The sequence below is a fragment of the Pezoporus occidentalis genome, unplaced genomic scaffold (genome assembly GCF_034315485.1).
Source record: "Pezoporus occidentalis ecotype Australia unplaced genomic scaffold, CSIRO_AGI_Poc_V1 ctg83, whole genome shotgun sequence".
NCBI classification, from domain to species: domain Eukaryota; kingdom Metazoa; phylum Chordata; class Aves; order Psittaciformes; family Psittacidae; genus Pezoporus; species Pezoporus occidentalis.
Genome location: NW_026916192.1, coordinates 3,201,184 through 3,220,671, shown reverse-complemented (window position 1 = coordinate 3,220,671; position 19,488 = coordinate 3,201,184). Strand labels below are relative to the sequence as shown.

General features: G+C 38.5%; 1 protein-coding gene and 1 long non-coding RNA gene across 2 annotated transcripts; one reads left to right on the top strand and one right to left on the bottom strand.

The window, feature by feature from the left end:
* The first annotated feature begins 12,078 nt into the window (after nucleotides 1–12,078).
* CIMIP1 (ciliary microtubule inner protein 1) lies at nucleotides 12,079–16,748 on the top strand. Its single transcript, XM_062604080.1, has 4 exons — nucleotides 12,079–12,148; nucleotides 12,732–12,813; nucleotides 13,847–13,945; nucleotides 16,361–16,748. The coding sequence occupies exons 1-4, from the start codon at nucleotides 12,087–12,089 to the stop codon at nucleotides 16,514–16,516; spliced, it is 399 nt and encodes a 132-aa protein (XP_062460064.1). The 5' UTR covers nucleotides 12,079–12,086; the 3' UTR covers nucleotides 16,517–16,748.
* LOC134156211 (uncharacterized) lies at nucleotides 13,488–16,362 on the bottom strand. Its single transcript, XR_009961855.1, has 2 exons — nucleotides 15,218–16,362; nucleotides 13,488–15,172 (listed from the first exon to the last, which is right to left on the bottom strand). It is a non-coding gene; the product is annotated as an uncharacterized LOC134156211 (long non-coding RNA).
* Nucleotides 16,749–19,488: the final 2,740 nt, after the last annotated feature.

Below are 19,488 nucleotides of genomic sequence, written 5' to 3'. Positions count from 1 at the left end.
ATTCTCCCCTCCCCCATAATTAATGTGAAAGACTGCATGAATGGATACTATTTAACATGCTACTGAAAAAGGCTTTAATTAAATTGGGATACGTGTGTGTTAAATTATACATCATAACCCAGGTTAGCCAAAGACATGGACAGTGGGATTGAGTGCACCCTCAGCAAGTTTGCTGACGACACCAAGCTGTGTGGGGCGGTCGACACACTGGAGGGAAGGGATGGGATCCAGAGATACCTTTACAGGCTTGAGAGGTGGGAACCTCATAGTTTCAACAAGGCCTAGTGCAAGGTCCTGCACCCGGGTTCGGGCAATCCCACACAAATACAGACTGGGTAGAGAATGGATTGAGAACAGCCCTGAGGAGAAGGAGTTGGGGTGTTGGTTGATAGGAAGCTCAGTATGAACCAGCAATGTGCACTTGCAGCAACCTTGTCTAGGGGAAGGTGTCCCTTTCCATGGCAGGGGAGTTGGTAATGTCCTTAAAGATCATCTAATTCCAACCCAACTCATTCTATGAATCTTTAATCTCTTAAACCAAAGTTTATAGCTACATTAAGATGTTTCATCATTTGCCTTTTTATTGCATATAAATTGTTACAGCACCTAGTTAAACACTAATTTTCCTTACAGGAAAGAACTTGTTCAGCACATGTTTAAAGGTGTAGTTTACATAAGGAGCAGCAAATCTGATCACAGAAAGCTAACAAGCATTAAATAAAGTAACTGATAACAACCTTTTTCCAAACTTGAAGAAAAAAATACCTTTCACTTTCAGGATAAACAAAAGCAGCAAAATCCTAAATTCAACACCAATATCCTGTATTTTCCCAATATCAATACTAAATTGATTTATGCATTATTTTTTCCACTGCAGTCACTGTACAACCATTTTTCACTGTGGCAACATTACCTATAGAGCATATGTCTAAAAATTGAGCATTCTGAATGCAACTAAGTATGTCTAAGTTCATTCTATATTGTAAGTAGGACAGTGTAAATATTTTAGATCCCATGACCTCCCACAGCTACTATTAAAAAACAGATTGCTGCTGAATGCATTTCTTTCTGTATTCTACAGGGGAACAGAATTTCAATCTCCAGACAGGGCTTTGTATTCTATTGAGGAACAGAATTTCCTTCTCCAGGCAGCGGCTTATCCCAAGAGCCTTCCAGACATTAATATTGAGAACATTCTACTTTTTTTCTTTAAAAGAAGAGTCTTTCACAGCATATCATTCCAAAAATGATCACAGACCAGTCTACAGTTTCTGTCAGCATTAAGGTACAGAGCTAACAATAATTGCTAAAATCACCCTCGACTTTGCACAATGCAGAAGCATGATAGCGTTTTTTGACAAGTACATGGCCATTTCACATAGCCAGAAAGGGCCTTTTCATTTCTTTGAGTAATGATAAATAAGATCATCATGATTTTGGAGGAAACCTCTTTTCACAAGACTAGTTTTTCCAGACAGGAAGGCTTAAAAGTACACAGTGAAGAAGTCATTATTTCTGTGAGCACCTATCTCCTTAATATGAGTATTTACCCATATATTAGAAGCAGTAGGATCCCTTCAAGCTTAGTAGTAGAGAGATTTAGACACAGCTGTAGTGGCTAGAGGGGAAAACAGAAGATTTCTGGGATCCAAACCTGGAGAGCCAAGTTGTGGCTAGCTATGAGAAAAGGGCTTGGACGTTTTTACCATGAGAGGGAAAACATTTTCCTTAGGCACAGAGGAAATCACCTTTCAGTATCTGGGTCCAAAACAGTACAAAAATTTACTGCTTTCTCAGCATAAGACTTCTCTCTTGGAAGATCTCCCAGCAAAGGGACAACTGACCCTTTTCCAAGGGAATTTAAAAATAATGTGTTTCCAATGCTTTCTTTTGGGAGTTTAAACTGAGCCTGCTATATTCAACTTTTCCCTGTAATGATTTACCTATTTTCAAAAGAAAGCTGCTCAGACTATGCCCCACTTCCAGACCAAAAGAAGAGGAATCAGTAGGTTTATTAGTGGATAGATGAAGAAACACTATTTCATAAGTGTGTACATTGTGAAATTTGAATTTACAAAAGGTAATAAAAATCCCATCAGCCCAGCAGAAGTGGTTAAGATGTACTGAAACAAACCAGTTACCAGCTTGACTTCTTGAAGCTACGCTCTGGCTCAATCTGATGAGGAGGTGGTAAAGACAGACAACGCAATACAGCAATTCCTACTCCTGTATTACACAAGCTGCTACATTTGGTTCCATGGTTTCTTTTTAGTAGTTCAGAGGCCCTCTGGAGGTTACATTTAAAATTTAGACAACAGACTACAGCATTTTAATTCCATAGGATGAAACATCTCCTTTCACAGGCAGTTCCACAGACAGCAATATACAGCATTAGATTTTGTCTTCTGCTGTCTGCAAAGGTTAGCTCAAGGCCAGAAGGCTGCTTAATCATACATAAATCAAGCTGAACTCAGGCAGTATGGAGGTCTCATATAGGCACTCTCCCCAGGATAAGTATTCGCTTGTTAAGGACTGTAGAAGTTTACTTGCTGCAGGTGATTGTGTTTGCACTTTCTACATGGGGCTTTTTATGTGTGTAAAATAAAAACATAGCATAAGACTGGCTACCCAAATTTATATTGTTAAAATACTGAAAACTATGGTAATTTAAAAGAATGCTTTATAGATTTAGAGGCTAGAGCAAGTGTTTTAATTTCATGAATTAAAATAAGCTCAATGGCTTCTTGCTAGAGAAATTACTCTCAATTAGTCTACCACATCTATGGTATTTTTAGTTCCTGTAATAAGAGGTGTATTTTTTAAAGAACTACTACATTCCCAAAAATTAAAACAGGATAGATTAGGTGTTTGCCAAATGGCCAGTGAGCATGTATCAACATGAGATTTGGACCCACTATAAGACTGCAGCCTAATGTCAAAACTAGACCCTTCCTGTCTGCACACAGCTTTCACAGCAGGGAAGCAATTTTATATCCTGCCCCAGAAAACAAAATGTCTTAACACAGTTCTGGGCATACCCAAACCTCTGTCCTTCAGACATTACTAGCTGACTCCATTTTTAATAAATTCCACAAAGAATGAAGCACTCTGCATAGATGCTTACTTTGCCACAATGCATTAACAGATCCAGAAACCCAAGCCTTCACCATTCTCAGCCAACAGCTCAGTAAATACAATGTGTCACACTGCACACATTTCACTGCTTGAACACAGGATCAACTTCACTGCAATAAATGTCTCATTGCTCTGCTGTTACATCAGTGTAACTCCACAGTTGTCAGAGTGGGCTGGTAAGAAAGAAATATAACCAGTACAAAATACGGCTATTGTAGTTGTTAATAGAAAAACAGCATAAAATACTCCTACAAATAACTGAGCTTTCCTCACACTCGCAATATATTAAGTGTATTCACAATCCATAGACATGTACTGGAAAAACATTATTATCAAGAGTCTTCAGATTCTTCTGAATGCCAAGATATTATTTTAATACTTTCCTATTGGAAATGCTGAGTATACATCCAGTTGGTGGTTTACTTTCCAATTACAGTTTCCTAATTACTTTTGGTTTTAATAACATCAGTAATTATAAGCATGTTTTGTTGATAGCTTAAAAATTATTTACTGAGAGGCCATTAAGAAAGAGAAAAACATTCCAGTGTTTGCCATTTTCCACTTCTTATTACTTGTTTGGTTTGGGGTTCTTTGGATATTTTAATAACTATCTCCTTGTCTTGAGAGAAACAATTTAAGGAATTCTGGGAATTTTTATAGACTTCATTAACATAAGGGGGAAAAAAGGGGGAAAATATTTAAAGATAAGTATGTTCACATTTATGTAGAAGTGTTTCCTATATATCCAGAAGTCCCCTGTACTTTGTTCATTCCCGTTTAAGCTGTACATGTCTGTTCAACCACACACAAATAAAAAAAAAAAAAATAAAAAATCACATAGACAAAAGATGAAGTAAATGTGACCAAGAGACAAATTCTATTAACCATTATAAACTGAGCCCAGGGTGAGTGATATGTACCTTTACTGTCATTAATACACACTTAAGCCAACCTGCTACAATAGTAGGTAAATTATTGTGTTCCTTGTTCCTTAAAAATGCAAAAGGATAATTTCATATTTGTCCATCTATTAGTATTTGAATACATGTCAAAACTTCACATTTACTAGTTCAAACGAAAAAAAACACATCAGTAGTTTGAAAAATTCAGCAGCAGGATTATACAAATTACACTTGCATTGGATTTTGATTCATTTTTAACTTTCAATAATATATATTCTATTTCAACTCGGCAGTTGTATTTGGAAATTTTATTTGACTTTTTCGTGGTTTCTTGCATTTTTACAGCTATTTCATATCATCATTTTTCCTCTAGCATTCTTAACAGCAAAGTGGAGAAATGAACAGCTACTTCACATAAAGATGCCTGCTTTTACAAAAGAAAGGATATTCCACTGCACTATCTTCAAGTTCCAGTAAGTCATCACTACCTGCTATTTTGTGCATCAAGGCTCATAAAACAGACTTTAGCCTTGAAACCAAGACCTTGCTTTATGCGTTACATGACTGCAACCTTCATTCCTGTCAACAGTCCTCACAAAATGGCTGTGGGAATTGCAGTTCTTTCCAAAAAGGGGTTGGAATATTTCTTTGGAACTGGCAATTCTTCTGCCTTTTTTAAATGCATGAACTACATTCCCACCTTTCACTCCCATCCTCCTCCAAAAATCCCATGAAAAATCTGATGGGATTTATTCTAACTGGTATCTTCACATAGATCTGATGATGAACTATGTTCTTCATCATCAACAACTTAAGTATTATTCTTGTATTTACACAGTCCTAGAAGATAGAACCTTGGAAAATTGCAGAACCATTGCTTTGAGTCACAGTATCACAGAAGGGTTTGGTTAGAAAGGACCTGTCAGATCACCCAGTTCCAACCCCCTGCCATGAACAGGGACACCCCTCACTAGACCAGGTTGCTCCGACAGTTTCCTAAATATTACTTATGTACCACCTAAATATGGCTGGGGTCTACATAGGGCACTACTTACAGCTTCTCCAATGAAAATAAACCTTGGTTAAGATCAAGTGGAATAGAGTTCCTCCAATACTGAGCAACAGAATATTTACAATATATTTACAACCTTACCACTTTTTATAGAATCAAAATAACTTCACTGTTAAAGCTTTACTCAGGTAAGACTAAGCAAGTAAGGTACAACACAAGTGTACCAAGTAGAAAAACAAAACACAGGCATATCATAGACCACAAAAAGTACTTTAAGTATTTTCAAACAAAAAAAAAAAAAAAAAAAAAAAAAAACCCCCCCCCCCCCCCCCCCCCCCCCCCAAGACAAAAAAAACCAAGACAAAAACCTTATTGTAAGTATGTACTTTCTTGAAAGTGTTTTAATGCATTTGCTGAGAGAACGCACAGGGAAATGTATCTGAAAGAGGCAGTAATTTCATCATGTTATGGTTGCAAATAGGGAAATCTGAACTAATAACAAATACTCTCCTAAAGTAGAATACATTTAGATGCTGATATCCATTATTGTCTACAATCACCCTCAAGGGAATCAAAATTACATGGGACTAACAAAACATTCACTTGTTTTAAAATTTACAGGAGGCTCAGAGAAGTTCCACATGCATTTTACCTCAGAAACAATGTGCTACTTATTCTTCCTAGTGATGGTATTTTATATAGCATTCCAGGATCAAAACATAATTTCAACAATAACATTTTTCTGACATTCTCCAAGGAAAAATTACTAGTTTCTTCCCTCTAAAAGGATTTCGATGGAATAACATCTGTGTTGAGATTATCGTGAATATGTTAAACTGACAGCAAGTCTCTAAGGGGCATTGCTCATTAATGTTTGTGCATAAAATTAAAACTTGAAATATATTTTTCAATCCATTTTGAATCATTTAAGCAATTCTCATGCAAAGAAACTATTCTGCTGCAATAATATATTTGCAGAGTAGGATATGAAAGCTATTAAAATGTCCTAGACCCCCTGCCTTTCACGCAAAAGGAAAAAGGCGACTCTGAAACATGCAGAAACATGCACTGTATTGAAATAAAAAAATTCTGTCAGACCATGAAGAGTTTAATTTCAGTTTATACAATGTAACAAAATTCAAAATTAGCTCTTTTTCCTTCATCTTGAATTCATCTTGTGCCTAGGTACTCCAGATTGTTATCAGCAGGAGAATTCTGGTAACTGTTGCACATTGGCATTTACAAGGAATTTTCAGCCTGAGTAGGCTACAGGGGGTGCCCCGGTCCCCTGATCTTCGACATTGCAATGAGGTGGCATTCTGCAAGGTCTCTGCAGCCAGAGCTGCGAAGTAGTGCTCAGAGACAATGCCAGTTAATGAAGAACTTTGATGAAAACTTGTCCTCCAACTTAAAAGTGACAAACCTCTCCATACCAGCAGCAGAAATGTAATTGTTTGGAGGGCATGTACACTTCACAGGTTACAATACAATGTAAGCGTATCCAACAGGTGTTATGTAAAGAAGTGTCTCATAAATCCTTGTTTGAACAAAAAGCAATGAATCCACTCAAAACCAAATGAAACTCCAGGAATTACTGAATGGTATCTAAATTCGATTAAGATTGTTCATGCCTTCCAAGCACAGATATCTGCATAAAGCTGTTGCTGTAAGTGCCATTTTATGGCAAGAAAAAGAAAACATATTATTGTTGGGAAAACAGACATACCACTTGCTGTTCAAAAGTCACTGGATAATTACAGCCACACTAAGATGACAGTTCTAAGTTTTGCTACAACATACAATGGTTCTAGCCAGACCATTGAGCTCCTTTCATAAATGGAAATTCAGGAACTCCAATTAACATACTCTGCATGTGATAGATTTTAGAAGGGGCTTTTGGAATGAAGCCAGTCTATAGTGTCAATTGGACTTTGTTTACTTAAATCACAGCAATCATAACAAAGCAGTCTACCTTTCAGGCTGCCTATCTCTGAAATATTATTTAGAAACATTAGCAAAAGACACTAAAGTTATATTTACAATATCCTCTATTAGACTTCCACACCTAATATTATAAACCATGGAGCAACAAGCACAGAACTGCCAGTACTAATTAATATTTTTTGGCAAGCATTTTCAATGCAAGAGCCTAAGCACAAATTCAGAACTGGATGTGTAAATGCCTCAGCAAACAGCTTCATTTTCAGAGGTTCTGAATTGCTGACATTGGAGGGGAACAAGCTCAGTGTAGCTGGAAAAAATATTGAAGCTGCTTTGTAAGGTTTTAGATGTGAAGATGGCAGTGCTTAGAGTGTGAAGTGCAGGCCTTCACAAAGCAAACCAGAGAATGTGAACTGGTGTAAGCCATTGTGGGCTTCCTTATGAACATTAGCGTTCCCCCCTCCCTCACTGCTGTTATCTCCCATCAGTGCAGTGCATTTGTTCTACTTCTCCAGCCATCAAACAACCTGGTCAGAGCCCTGACAGTTGCCTCTACAGAGCTGCTAGACATCCTGCAAAAGCTGCAGCACAACAGGAACGTATAAGACTTACTAGTCACATACGAGTTTGCAACACAGCTCTGGGACAATTCCCTAAATCACTAGCATGTGCTATTCATGGTACATGTATTACATTGCACTGTCTGAACCTCTCTGATAGAATACAACATTTACAAACATCTATCCCAGCAGGACACACAGCTCTAGAAGCTGCATGGCCCCCTGTGCTGTAGCTGTTCCTATGAAGAAACAATCACTGTAATGCTTATATCTTCACAAGAAGATATATTTCTGTTACACCAGATCTTTACGGTTGCTAGTGTGTTGCAAAAGCATTTAGAAAACAAGTATACAATTCAAAACTTGATTTAGTGGCAAATTCTTCTCATCTTGGAAGCTTTGAGCTCCCAAAGTTGAAAAACATTCATACTTCGTCATTTGCATTGGTGCTTTCCCATTGACTATGGCAGCTACTACAGTTCATGATACAGTACACTGTTATAATGTGGGGTAAGGACAGAACTGGATGAAGAGTCTCCCAAGCACTTCCATGCTGCTACACACCTGAGACTACCAAGAACCAAGACAGTCCTTAGCCAAAACATGTCTAGGACCTCCTCTAAGCCCAGCCAAGATTAGATGCTCAGGGACCATCTCACCCAACCACAGTATTAGGTGCTGCAGTGCCCCAAGCCAGCCCTGCCTTCGCTTACCTTCTATATATACAGGGCAGTAAAATAGCAATAGTTTTTTTTATATCACTCTGTACTTCTCATAGACAATTCTCACTTACACACACCCAGCCCCCAAAGGTATGTGTGCGCAAATGTCCAATCTGAACAACACAGAGCTCTTCCTGAAGAGATAAAGGATTTAGATCCAATTGTCATTCTGCGATGAATAATATAAAATAACAACTTATTGCCTGAGAACTAGAAAATGTAAAAAAAAAATAAAAATCCTCTTTACAACAAAAAATGAGCTCTTCCTTTAGCTTTCCTACCCATTCTCTGATGAAAGGCAGAAAATTCTAGTTTCCAATTGGCAACAGCATTGAGCGCAATAAACCTGCACAGTTGATAGCATAATGCTGGAATCTAGGACAGGGTCTAGGTCCAGCCTTGTAACTAAAAATTACAGAATAGCTAGTTTAGAGCACCACAAAGCATAAGGTATTTTATTCCTACATCTTTAGCACTTGAGCCCAAGTATCAACTAGAATCAAATCTCAGCAAGCTCAGTGGGAGTAGAGATGCTCATAAACAGCACTTACAAATACTTACATAGAGCCAAAAGAGAACAGATTTTTTTTCCTTTCAAATAACTTCAAAGATTATCACACAGAAAGCTATTGTGTGCCAATATCGACATTTTTCTCCATAAATAAGGAATATAAAAAAGCCTTAACATTTTCAGATCAAGGTAGACACGAGAGATTTCCAGAAACCAAAAATTAACCGAAACCCTGGAGACCATGAATGACACTAACAAAACCATCATTGCATGACACAAAGTCTTTTGCAGCAGTAGAGGTTTAAAATATCCACCTACCCTGGGTTGTTCACTTCAGCTCACGCATCATCTTTTCCTGTCTCCATTCTGTCTGCTGTCTTGATTGCAGAAGCACAGCTGCTTCTGGAGTGTTCTGTGAAACAGATTAAAACAGTGAGCTTTCTGCAGAGTCTATTTAAGTCACTTTGGTTCTCTGACCTATTTTGCAGAGCAGTACCACCTGTACTTGTGTCAACATAACATCCTAAATTTGTAGCTTTGTAAACACAAGGACTTAGCATTATCTTCCAGAAGTGCCCTCTGCCAAACCCTCTCACACTGCCCTGCCATGTGCTGGTAGAGGCATTTGTACAGCTACACAGAAAACTGTATTAAGGTTAAAGCAGATTGTTTTCCACATGGTTAGTTTTAATCTCTATCAGTACCCTAGCCTCCATCTGAACATAGCACCGCAAGCACGTCTACTGTCTGCTGGGAGAAGGGAGTACAAGGTCCGTGAAAAATCAAGACTGAAACCACTTCCCCAGTGGCAGGATGATGTCCTGTGCAAGTGAAAGGATATCTGAAACTCAAGATACTATCTGCAGCTCTCAAGATATAAACAGGTTGTAAATTCCTGAAGAACAGTTGTGAGTTCTTGAAGAATAGCCACTTGATCAACAGCAGCACTGCTGAGCATATATATTGGATATTGAATAATTGGATAATTCCTAATTGGAAGAGGACAGGAAGCACTGACATTTCAGCATTTATGGCCATATCCAGGTTAGGATTTACCCATCTTAGAAGATCTGAAGCATCAAGTGTTTAAACTTGATTCTGTTTAAACATGTGTCGTGAGTGATGTAGTATCTACTTCAATATTTGTCATGTGATGACAAATGCTGCTGTAGGTAAGCTACAAGATCCAGACTTTCAGCAAATGACTTCTGAATCAAAATGGACCTGTATCGCCAAGTCATTCAATATAGTTATAAACTCATTAAAATCCTATTTCACTTCTTCTCAGAGTGAAAGTGCAATTCTAATATTGTCCTATGCTCATAAGAGCCTAATAAGACCTACAACTAAATACTGATTTACTGCATCCTACAACTAACTGCTTATTTACTGTGTTACCTTAACTGAAAAATAATTCCGTTAAGTACGAAAAGAGAAAGACTGAACATTATAAAGCTCTATTTTCACAACGTTAGTGTAAGAAGTTTCATTCTCTCGACACATACTAAATCCTGACACATACTAAACTATGGATTTCATTGTTTTCATTAACTTTTTTTTTTTTTTTCCCCACAGAAAGCATCAGGGCTGTAGTAAGAGGACTCCTGATACAAGTGTGACTAAGCAGCAGGAGTTAATTAAGTAGGACAATGAGTAAGCGATTCTGGGTGTGAGAGGAGACCCAGCTGATTTAATTGCCAGTCTAATTATCAATTACAGCATCAAGAAATGGCATGCGAGTGAAATATTCTATCTGTTGATAGTTTAATGATGTTGAGAGACCCAGAAGCGTAGCATTAATGGCTATTTTCAGACAAGAGGAGTTTTTTCTTCTTACTCAAATAGAAGTTCTTAGTACTTCAAAAGTGACTAATAAATGTATATACAGCCTTCTCCTACTCAAATATTTTAGGTCTTTAGATCCTTTGCTCTATAAAAAAAATACAAATAAAAAGCTAGCAATTAAGCATTCCAACACACCACCTATAAAACACTCAGCTTAGGTCAAAACCTTTCTGCATTTATTTTATAATAAGGATAATAACTGTCCAGTGGTGTGACAGAGTCACATTAACTATTTACAGTGTGTTTGCACAAGCCAGTTTCCAGACAAAAAGAAAGGAAAGGGTCAGGGAACTATTTAAACCCGTAAGGGCAAAGAGCCAGTTGGCTACATTGATTGTTGGAATGTTTTACAAAGCAACTGCAAGAAAATAAAATTACAAAAAAAAAAAAAGTGATAGAAAGCCAAAAATATTAATATATTGGAGCATAGAGAACTTATTACAGACTCTAAGTATTTTTTGGGTTCTCACATGTAACCCTTGAAGTATGTTGAGGTCTTTCCCAGAACTTCTAATATTAGCATAGAGCTTATGAAGGACAACATCTGACAGAAAAAAAGAGATCACAAAAACACTGTATGTCACAATACTGATGGTATTTCCCACTACAATTACCAAAAGGCAATTTTGGTGTATAATGAGAGAAACTAGGGAGTGGAGATAGCAGGGTAAAAAAAGTAGGGAATAGAAGCAAACACCCACCATAGCACATGCAGTCTGAGCTTTGGACATGTTAACAAGCAGATCCCTATAAAGATAGGGACTCATCATCCTTCAACCATTTCTCATGTCCATTACAAACAATTAAATACACTACTAGTTTTTGGCTGTAGCATTGTCCCTTGTCCAGGTTTAAAAAAAGACTCCTAACAACTCAGTATCCCAAAAGGTGTCCAAATACTTGTTTTCTGCCAAGGGGAGCCTGGCTAATCAGTAAGCTGTGAAGTTTAGAGAACATCTCTCCCTTGAAACTCAGCTAACTCCTCAAGCAAGATACCAGCTTTTCACCTGCTTAATCACTGAATCATAAAATCAACCGGGGTGGAAAAGACCTTTAACATCACCCAGTCCAACCGCTCCCCAGCACTGCAGAGGCCACCACTAACCCGTGTCACTGCGGACCTCATCTACACATTTGTGAGCCCTTCCAGGACGGTGACTCCAAACGGTTTCCTACTGAAAAGCATTTTAAAACCAAACACACCACAGAGCATAGACTGATTTCCTCCGGGACACCAGAACCCCCGGGGGGCGGGCTCAGCCGCTCACCTGAGAGCCGCGGGCTCCGGGCCGACACCGCGCCAAACGGAAGGGGCGGTTGGGGCAAACCATCGCCTCAGAGCACCAACGGCCCTTCCCGCCCTTTTGCAACGGCCGCCGGCACGAGCACTGCCCCCTGCTGCGTTGCCCAGCAACGCCCGACCCGCAGGACCCGGCCGGGCCGCTCCGTGCCGCGGGTATGGCGCAGAGCCGCAGCGACCTGGCGAAGTCGCGCAACAAGACAGAGCAGGACAGCTGCTGGTAACGGCCCCGGGGCTCCGCTCCCCTCCCGCCCGGGGGAGGTGCCGCTCGCAGGCGGGCGGAGGCTGAGGGAATTTGCACACCCTTCGCGTGTGTCCGTCCGCGCGGTGCGTGGGCTCACCCGCAGGACGCCAGGTGCGCAACGCCCGGGGGTTCAGCCCCCTGAATGGCGTAGCCCGGGTTGAACCGGCGAAGCGAGTGATGGCCGCGGGCTTGCAGTGCTTCCCGCCGGGTGAGGAGGGACAGTGGGCCCGGGCAAGGGGCCCTTCATCGGTCAGTAAAACCGAGAGGATGTATGGAGGGGCACGGATACTCACTTTCCGTGTGTGTCATAGCACCTTTGACCTCCTCCACTTCCCAACAGGAACGTAATTTGCAAGTGCTTTCATACCTACTGTTTAATTTCCCCATTACTTCCAAGTCAGAAAGCTGTTAACTCATGCATAGACTTGATGATTATGGGGGAAAGGTCTCAAGCTTCATGCTGAAGTGTCGTGCCTTGCGACAGTAGTAGTTGGGTTTGCATTTTTCCTTTTATTTTAATGGAAGTTTTCAAAGTAATTTAAATATTTCTCTGTTTCAGGAAAAAATACATTGAAACTGAACTAGAGGCTGCAAAAAAATGGTCTCACAAATGGGGATTCTTGAAAACACCTGTTGACGAGGTAAAAATGAATGGCCTACAAGAAACACATGAAATTGCATGCAAATTGATGTAGACGTAAATTATGAGAACACAAGTGACTAGGAAAGCACTGAGTGTGCTTTACTAAGCCAAGTTCCGAGGTAACAAGTGCACTACTCTTAAGATGGATTCAAAGTTTCACTTTTCCTCTGAATAAAATCCGTAATTTATATGCTGTGCATATTTTGATATATTTCTCTTGAGAAGCATGACTTCCAATAGTGTTAACGAGGACTAGAGGCACACTGACAGGAAAATATTTCCCCTTTGTCTATCCATATGGTAGCTTAAAAGTCTAAGGGAGAAGGTTCTAGCTAATGAAATTTTCAGTGGGGGAATTTACAAGAAAATACTTGGAGAGATGTCTATTCTCAGTGCTGTTTAGATACTAGAATATAGTAGAACATAATGTACATTTGGAATCACAGTATTTCATTGCTAAAGAACAGGGTTGGTGCAGCCCCCGAATAATTATAAATGTATTTTCCATGGCGCTAGAAGTACTTAACCTGTCCTAGGAGTGTTTGAAAATTCCTATAGGCATCCAAGTTAACATCTTGGAAAACTTTGGCCCTTTAGGCTTCAATATCCATCATGCACATCTCTTTTGCACAGGCTACAGCTGAAAAGTTGACAAACTTTTGTTTGTTACTATTGTTACTATTGGTGAACATATGTATTTAGCATTTGTCAATCTTTGTTTTGTGGTCATATAAGATACGTGTGAAGGTACCTTTCTAGCCCTTTTGGGGCAGTGATGTAGTTAAGAGAGTTGGAATCAGTCAGCAATATTTAGCCTTTCATCTGAAATTCAGAATTATATCACTTTCTGAAACCAAAAAAAAAAAAAAAAATTACAATAGTTTCCAAAGCACTACAATAAGTAGCCCTGTTTTACATGGAAAGAACAGGAAATTGAGATGCAACAGTGAGGAGAATGGTGTCAATATCAGATATTACAGCATATTTCAAAAGACAAATTCCAACATTTAACATTGATGGTTTGGTTTTAGTTGATTCACCATAAAAAGGAAGAAAATACAAGCCCCAAGATAGAGCTTCCAGAACATCTGCAGGTTCGACCTGTGACACCTGTGGAGAAATACATTAAGGTTAGAAAATTAGATTTTAAAATTGCCATGCAGCAGTACCTGTCTTAAGAAAACACACAAGCTCTAAAATCAGTTGTCTTGTAGAAGTGGGCCTTTAACTAAAGGTCAAAGTAAATTGTATTTGCAATCTGAGCAATGATTTAAAAGCATTCATTTAAGACAAGGAATTGCCCTTTGGATATGGCTGTTAGTTCACAGAGCTTTCACTGTACATAAATCACTGTATATAATCATCTTTCTGTAAAGCACCTCCCCCATACACTCCATCTAGTATCACAACAGTGCAGCTCAGTGCAGAATGGTGATCACAGAGCTGTTTATGGCTGCTGACAAGCCATTGCTTAGATATATACATCTGTATTACTTCAAGTCTTACCAAAACCTAACTCAGTTTTAACTATTGGTTAAGATGCAGCCATTTTTCTGGCTTTAAGACAGTCTTCTTTTTGTCAGAGATAATGCCACTGTCCTCTTTAGTAGCAAAAATTAGTAAGAAGCCAGTTCTAATGGGCCAGTTAATAACTATCTGATTTTATATTATGTGAGTTATATTCACATATTCAGTCTAAAAGTTGTCAAACAGCTGGAAATGAGAGTGGAATGTGACTGATCATTCGACTTACAATGTGTCAGAATCACCAGTGAGTAGTGTAACTACACAGGCAGCTAAATCAGTGACATTGAGAGAGGACCATATTCATAAAAGGGGAAGCAGAATATGCTAACAAAAAGGAAGGTTAGTCCACTTAGAGTAGATTAAGGAAACAGAAGAGATTGGAAATTCCTACTTGCTGAACTAGCTTTCTTTCAAAGGATTCCAAGGGTGGGGAAATAAAGCGAGGAAGTAGTAAAAGCTTTTACTGAGATTAAATCGAAACGAAAGAGTTAGTGCTGAGTGTGGCAGAGAAATTAAATAGCAGCATTTTTGCCATTAGTGCTACTTGTTCTTCAGTTTTGTCTCAAGACTCCAATTTCAGTCAAGTTTACCTCTGCTTCAGCACAGTGAGGGTGTATGTGTGTGTTAGCAAATCATGCAGACAGCTATCAGCTGCTGAAGTAGCATGCATAGCCTAGTGCATACTGAACAAGGATCGTAGCTTCCATCTCACCTCAGAGTCATTATTTGCTAAGGAAGATAGATTACTTGTGGTTTAGGTCCCCCTTACATATTCAGAGAGAAGTTTTCCAAGTCCTTATACAGAACTATGTGTCTCTTCGCACATTTACCTTCATGGTCCTTATACAGAACTGTGTGTCTCTTCGAACAATTACCTTCATGGTAACAGTCATCATATCTGTTCTTCTCTCTAGGTTAGATTAATAATTGCTTTTTCATAGTCCTTTCCCCCAGACTGCAAGTGGGACATGGTTTCCTTCATTATCCTGCTCAGTGGGTGGCACTTTTGGCCATAAAAATTATCTTTTCAGAGGAACTGCTCCACCTAAATATCATAAACATTTTCTAATCTTGGCCAAAGAACAAAGTGAAGCAACTCTGGCAAGAGAACTGAAACATTGTTCTCTTGCTGTGTGTTTCTTTAAGTCCCCAGATGCTAAAATGATATAATGTGCCCAATTGAGATGATTCAGCCAAAGTAAGCACAGCAGTCAGTGAACAGAGTCGGTTGGCTTTTGTTTTGTTTCCTTTTTAGCTAGATTAGTTGCAGATTAATTTGATGCTTACCCATCCTTTAAAGTAGAAAGAAGGTGGAATGAGTAAGTAGTTCTTGATGCAAAAGGCAGCTTGGTCAGTAGTATCTTTAGCATTTGGCCACAAAACTATTATTCCATCTCTGCATTGCTACCAGATACATTACAGGAAGTATAAAATGCTATTTCTCCCATAGAAGTTAACTAGTTTTAAAGTATTATTATTATTTAAAGAAAAAACTTAAAGCTGAAGATAGGATTCTTCTAATAACATAAAGCCAGTAAAGCCTTTAGAAAGATATGGAATAAAACTTAAGTATGCTAACATACAATACTAAATAATATTTTGGGTTTTGATTTCCTGTTAAACGTACCAGTTTAGGCACTAAAAGACTGTTTTTTTCTGAAGGGTGGTAAATGAAAGTTAGTTAGTTCATTGGAATTTGGCAGGTTTACTCCTCTCTTTCCCTGTGCCTTGCTATAGAAGGCAACCTAAATTATTCTAATTACTTTCTAAATTATAAACTATCATGTATTATAAATCAAACTTGCTTGCAACTGGGCTATCTTTCAAAGTTCTTATTTCTTAACACTGATGTCAGTGTGTGCTCAATATATTTAATTCAGCAAATTGCATTTAAAAGCACTATTTTTCATAAGTTTTCATTTCCCTCCACACTACAGTACAAAAGAGGATGTTGCATGAGAGAAACTACAATCAAAATCCTTTTAATCATTGAATTCTACATGTTACTTTTATTTTAGGTGCTTCCATCTCCTCCAGTACCTAAGACTACCCAGCGGTTTATTGGTTGGAGATCAGCTGTGCCAGAGTTGCAACTTGAACATGGTTTTCAAATCCGAAGCTGCAAAGGGTCCTTTTTCAAGGATCTGAAGTGGCCACGTGAGCCCTCTGACTGACACTATGAAATAACAGCTAGGCACACAGATCCATTTGCATCCCTAAGGAAACATTCCAGGGTGGACTGCTGGACTGTTAAACATTCATGCTTTAAAAAATCCACACTAATTTTGGTAAAGCGCGAACATTTTAATGTGGCATTTTACTTGTTAGAGCTGTGGCATCCAAGCTGTTAACAATGCTTTAGGTTTACTTTGAAGTAACAGTGAATAAACTCCTATAAAGATCACAGAGCATGTACTACTTTTATTAGCATTAGTAAGATTATGAATTTTAAATATTTACTGGAAGTCTTAAAAAAAAATCTTTGTAATGACAGAGCACATTTTTATACTTGTTTCTTCATGAAAACCTCCATTCAGAGTCAGTTTCACAGCAGCTTTTTCAAACGTAAATACTGATTGCCATGTTCCTGACAATCCTATCCTGCTGCTCATTCCCAATTCATCACTTACCAGCACTGGAATCAGTGTTTAGAATTAGTTTTCGATTAGCACTCTGAACTGGCCCACTACTGAGTTGCTAAAGTGCCTGTGCTAGCACAAAGACATCACAAAGAAAGAGAATGAGAAAAGGCAGAGAAAAGTAGTAGGCATGGCTTAAATTGGCTCAGGCTGCCATGGAACTGCATCCTTGTATTTGGAAAGAAGCTTTCCTCATTAAAAACCAAAATGCAGCAAACAATTGAACACACCTGCAAAAAATAATTAGTAGAGTTCATCATAGTGTATCCACTGCAGCTAGACAAGAACGGGCAAATCAGAAATACGGTTAATTCATAATTATGAAATTCATTGTCTTTTGTGTTGTGTATGCCTTACTGGTACGCTGTGTAGTTGCAAATGTAAGTACTGAGTAGTTTTCAGTGCAGCTGCTGATTGCTATCAATAAAGTACACAAAGGCCACAATGACACCAAGTCACTTTCAAACATCAGTTTTGATACCAGAATAGGTTCTGTTCAATTAGTTGATCAGAATGCAAATGTGTTATAGAGTATTTATGTTATATCAGTATCTATACCAACCAGGACTCAGAAACAGTAGGGGGGTGCACTGGGAGTTACTGGTGTAGCTACCTCAGTGCTATGAAGCTCAGCCTTGCACTTCATGACCTACCTGAAGATTTGCCAGGACTTGTGAAAACTCAGAAGGAGAACCATTTAGTTGCAGCAGCAACTATTTGCAGGATATAGCTCCTACTGGCTAACATGTTTAAGCTAGAAGAATGTTTAAACAAGGAACAGCCTCCAAGAAGTCAACACAGGCAGCTCCCTGTAACTCTGTATTACTTAAAGAGGAAAGACTTTCGTCTTTAATCCTGCTGCAAGGTCTCCTTTATGTTCTGCAGCTAGCAACATTTATTTCTTGAGTCAGCATTAAGTCCTTGGCTTTCATAGCTGTAGGTCAGCAGCTAGTGTTTGTTCTTTCCTTCTTCCCAAGAAATGACTCACAATGATCAACATCCCACCTTTTTTTTCTTTTTTTTATTTCACATTCAGTTCCAAATACCCACAAAATAATAATATTTTACTTTTTCCATATTCTTTGCAAATAATGGAGAAGTGACTCATATCCTTTGGAAAGCTTACCCAAGAATAAGAATACATAGCAGAAGTAACTTCAGATACATTACTTAAAAAACAAAATAAAGAACAACTTGGAATCAGAGTCTGGAAATTTAAGCTAAATTGCAGTTTAGCTACCAACTATAACATGTATAAACTGTTCTTTGAACAAGCAACATAATTGTAAGAACAATATTTTAAATCAGTGTGCTTGCTTCTCATTGCTAGCTTTGTATATCTATTCATTTTAATCACAGGCTTCAGTTTATTTTAAGGTCACGTATAGATCCTCTGATTCTTGTCTGATTTATATAAACAGGTATTGTAAAAATTACTGTGTGATTTAGTAGCAGCAAAATTACATGAATTCAGGCCAAATGAAAGGGGAGCTTCAAGACCACTATTTTTTAAAACCTGTCATATTAAAGAACCAGAGCTGGCACCTAATAGCCAGGAGATGTTTGTGTGAAGTGAAATCCAAATCCAGATGAGCCATGGCTAGATTCTGAAAACCAAAAGAAGTTTTGGCCAGCATCTACAGTTGAACATTTCTGAATCTTATTCCCACTGTCTGAGTAGTAACTCTGTACTAACTGTAAGGGCTTTCAATTATGCTGCCCATCATTACCATTACAGCCTATTGGGATGTATAAGGAGTATCATCCAAATTTGAACTCATTCCTCTAGCATAAATTTGTCAGTTGTTAATTGAGCCGTGTATTGGGGTTTTGGTGTGCAAGAATATGAATCTACTTCTTTCCCCAACACTTTTAGCTTGACCCTATCTACTTCTTTCCCCAACACTTTTAGCTTGACCCTTTATACCTGAAAAAATTGTGTAGAATTGTAGCTGGGACAGGACTGCCCAATGAACTGCCCCAGTGGTGAATCCAAAAGGCCAAATACAGAATTATTAAATCATCTTGTACTGTTTCAAAACTGACATATAATTTGTGAAAATTAACCTATTTATTGGAGCCAAGTTGGGCACATGAATGTCACTGCACACTGTAAAATACCACACCATCGCCAAGGTCAGGACAGTGTTAGTAAACTCAATGCACACACCAGCAAAACACTTCAAAACACAAGTAAGTCATTTCAAAAATGCAGCAAAAGTCAACATAATTTTAATTCTATTTTAAAGTCTTAGACTTGCACTTCTGTGCAAGTCAGAGCAGAACAGGCCATTTCTAAACATACAAGATACACAGTTTATTTTCAACCAAAACCTGAAAGCAAGATGCAAGTGTATTTAGATGTCTTCTATGCTTCAACTTAAATTTTGTTTGATAAAGCTTTCTGTGGTCTAACGTTCACATTAGCAAAGTGGTCTGAATGGAAATCCCTTCCTAGCTGACTCCCAGTTTTTCAGAACACTGAAGCCATCTTATCTTCTGACTGT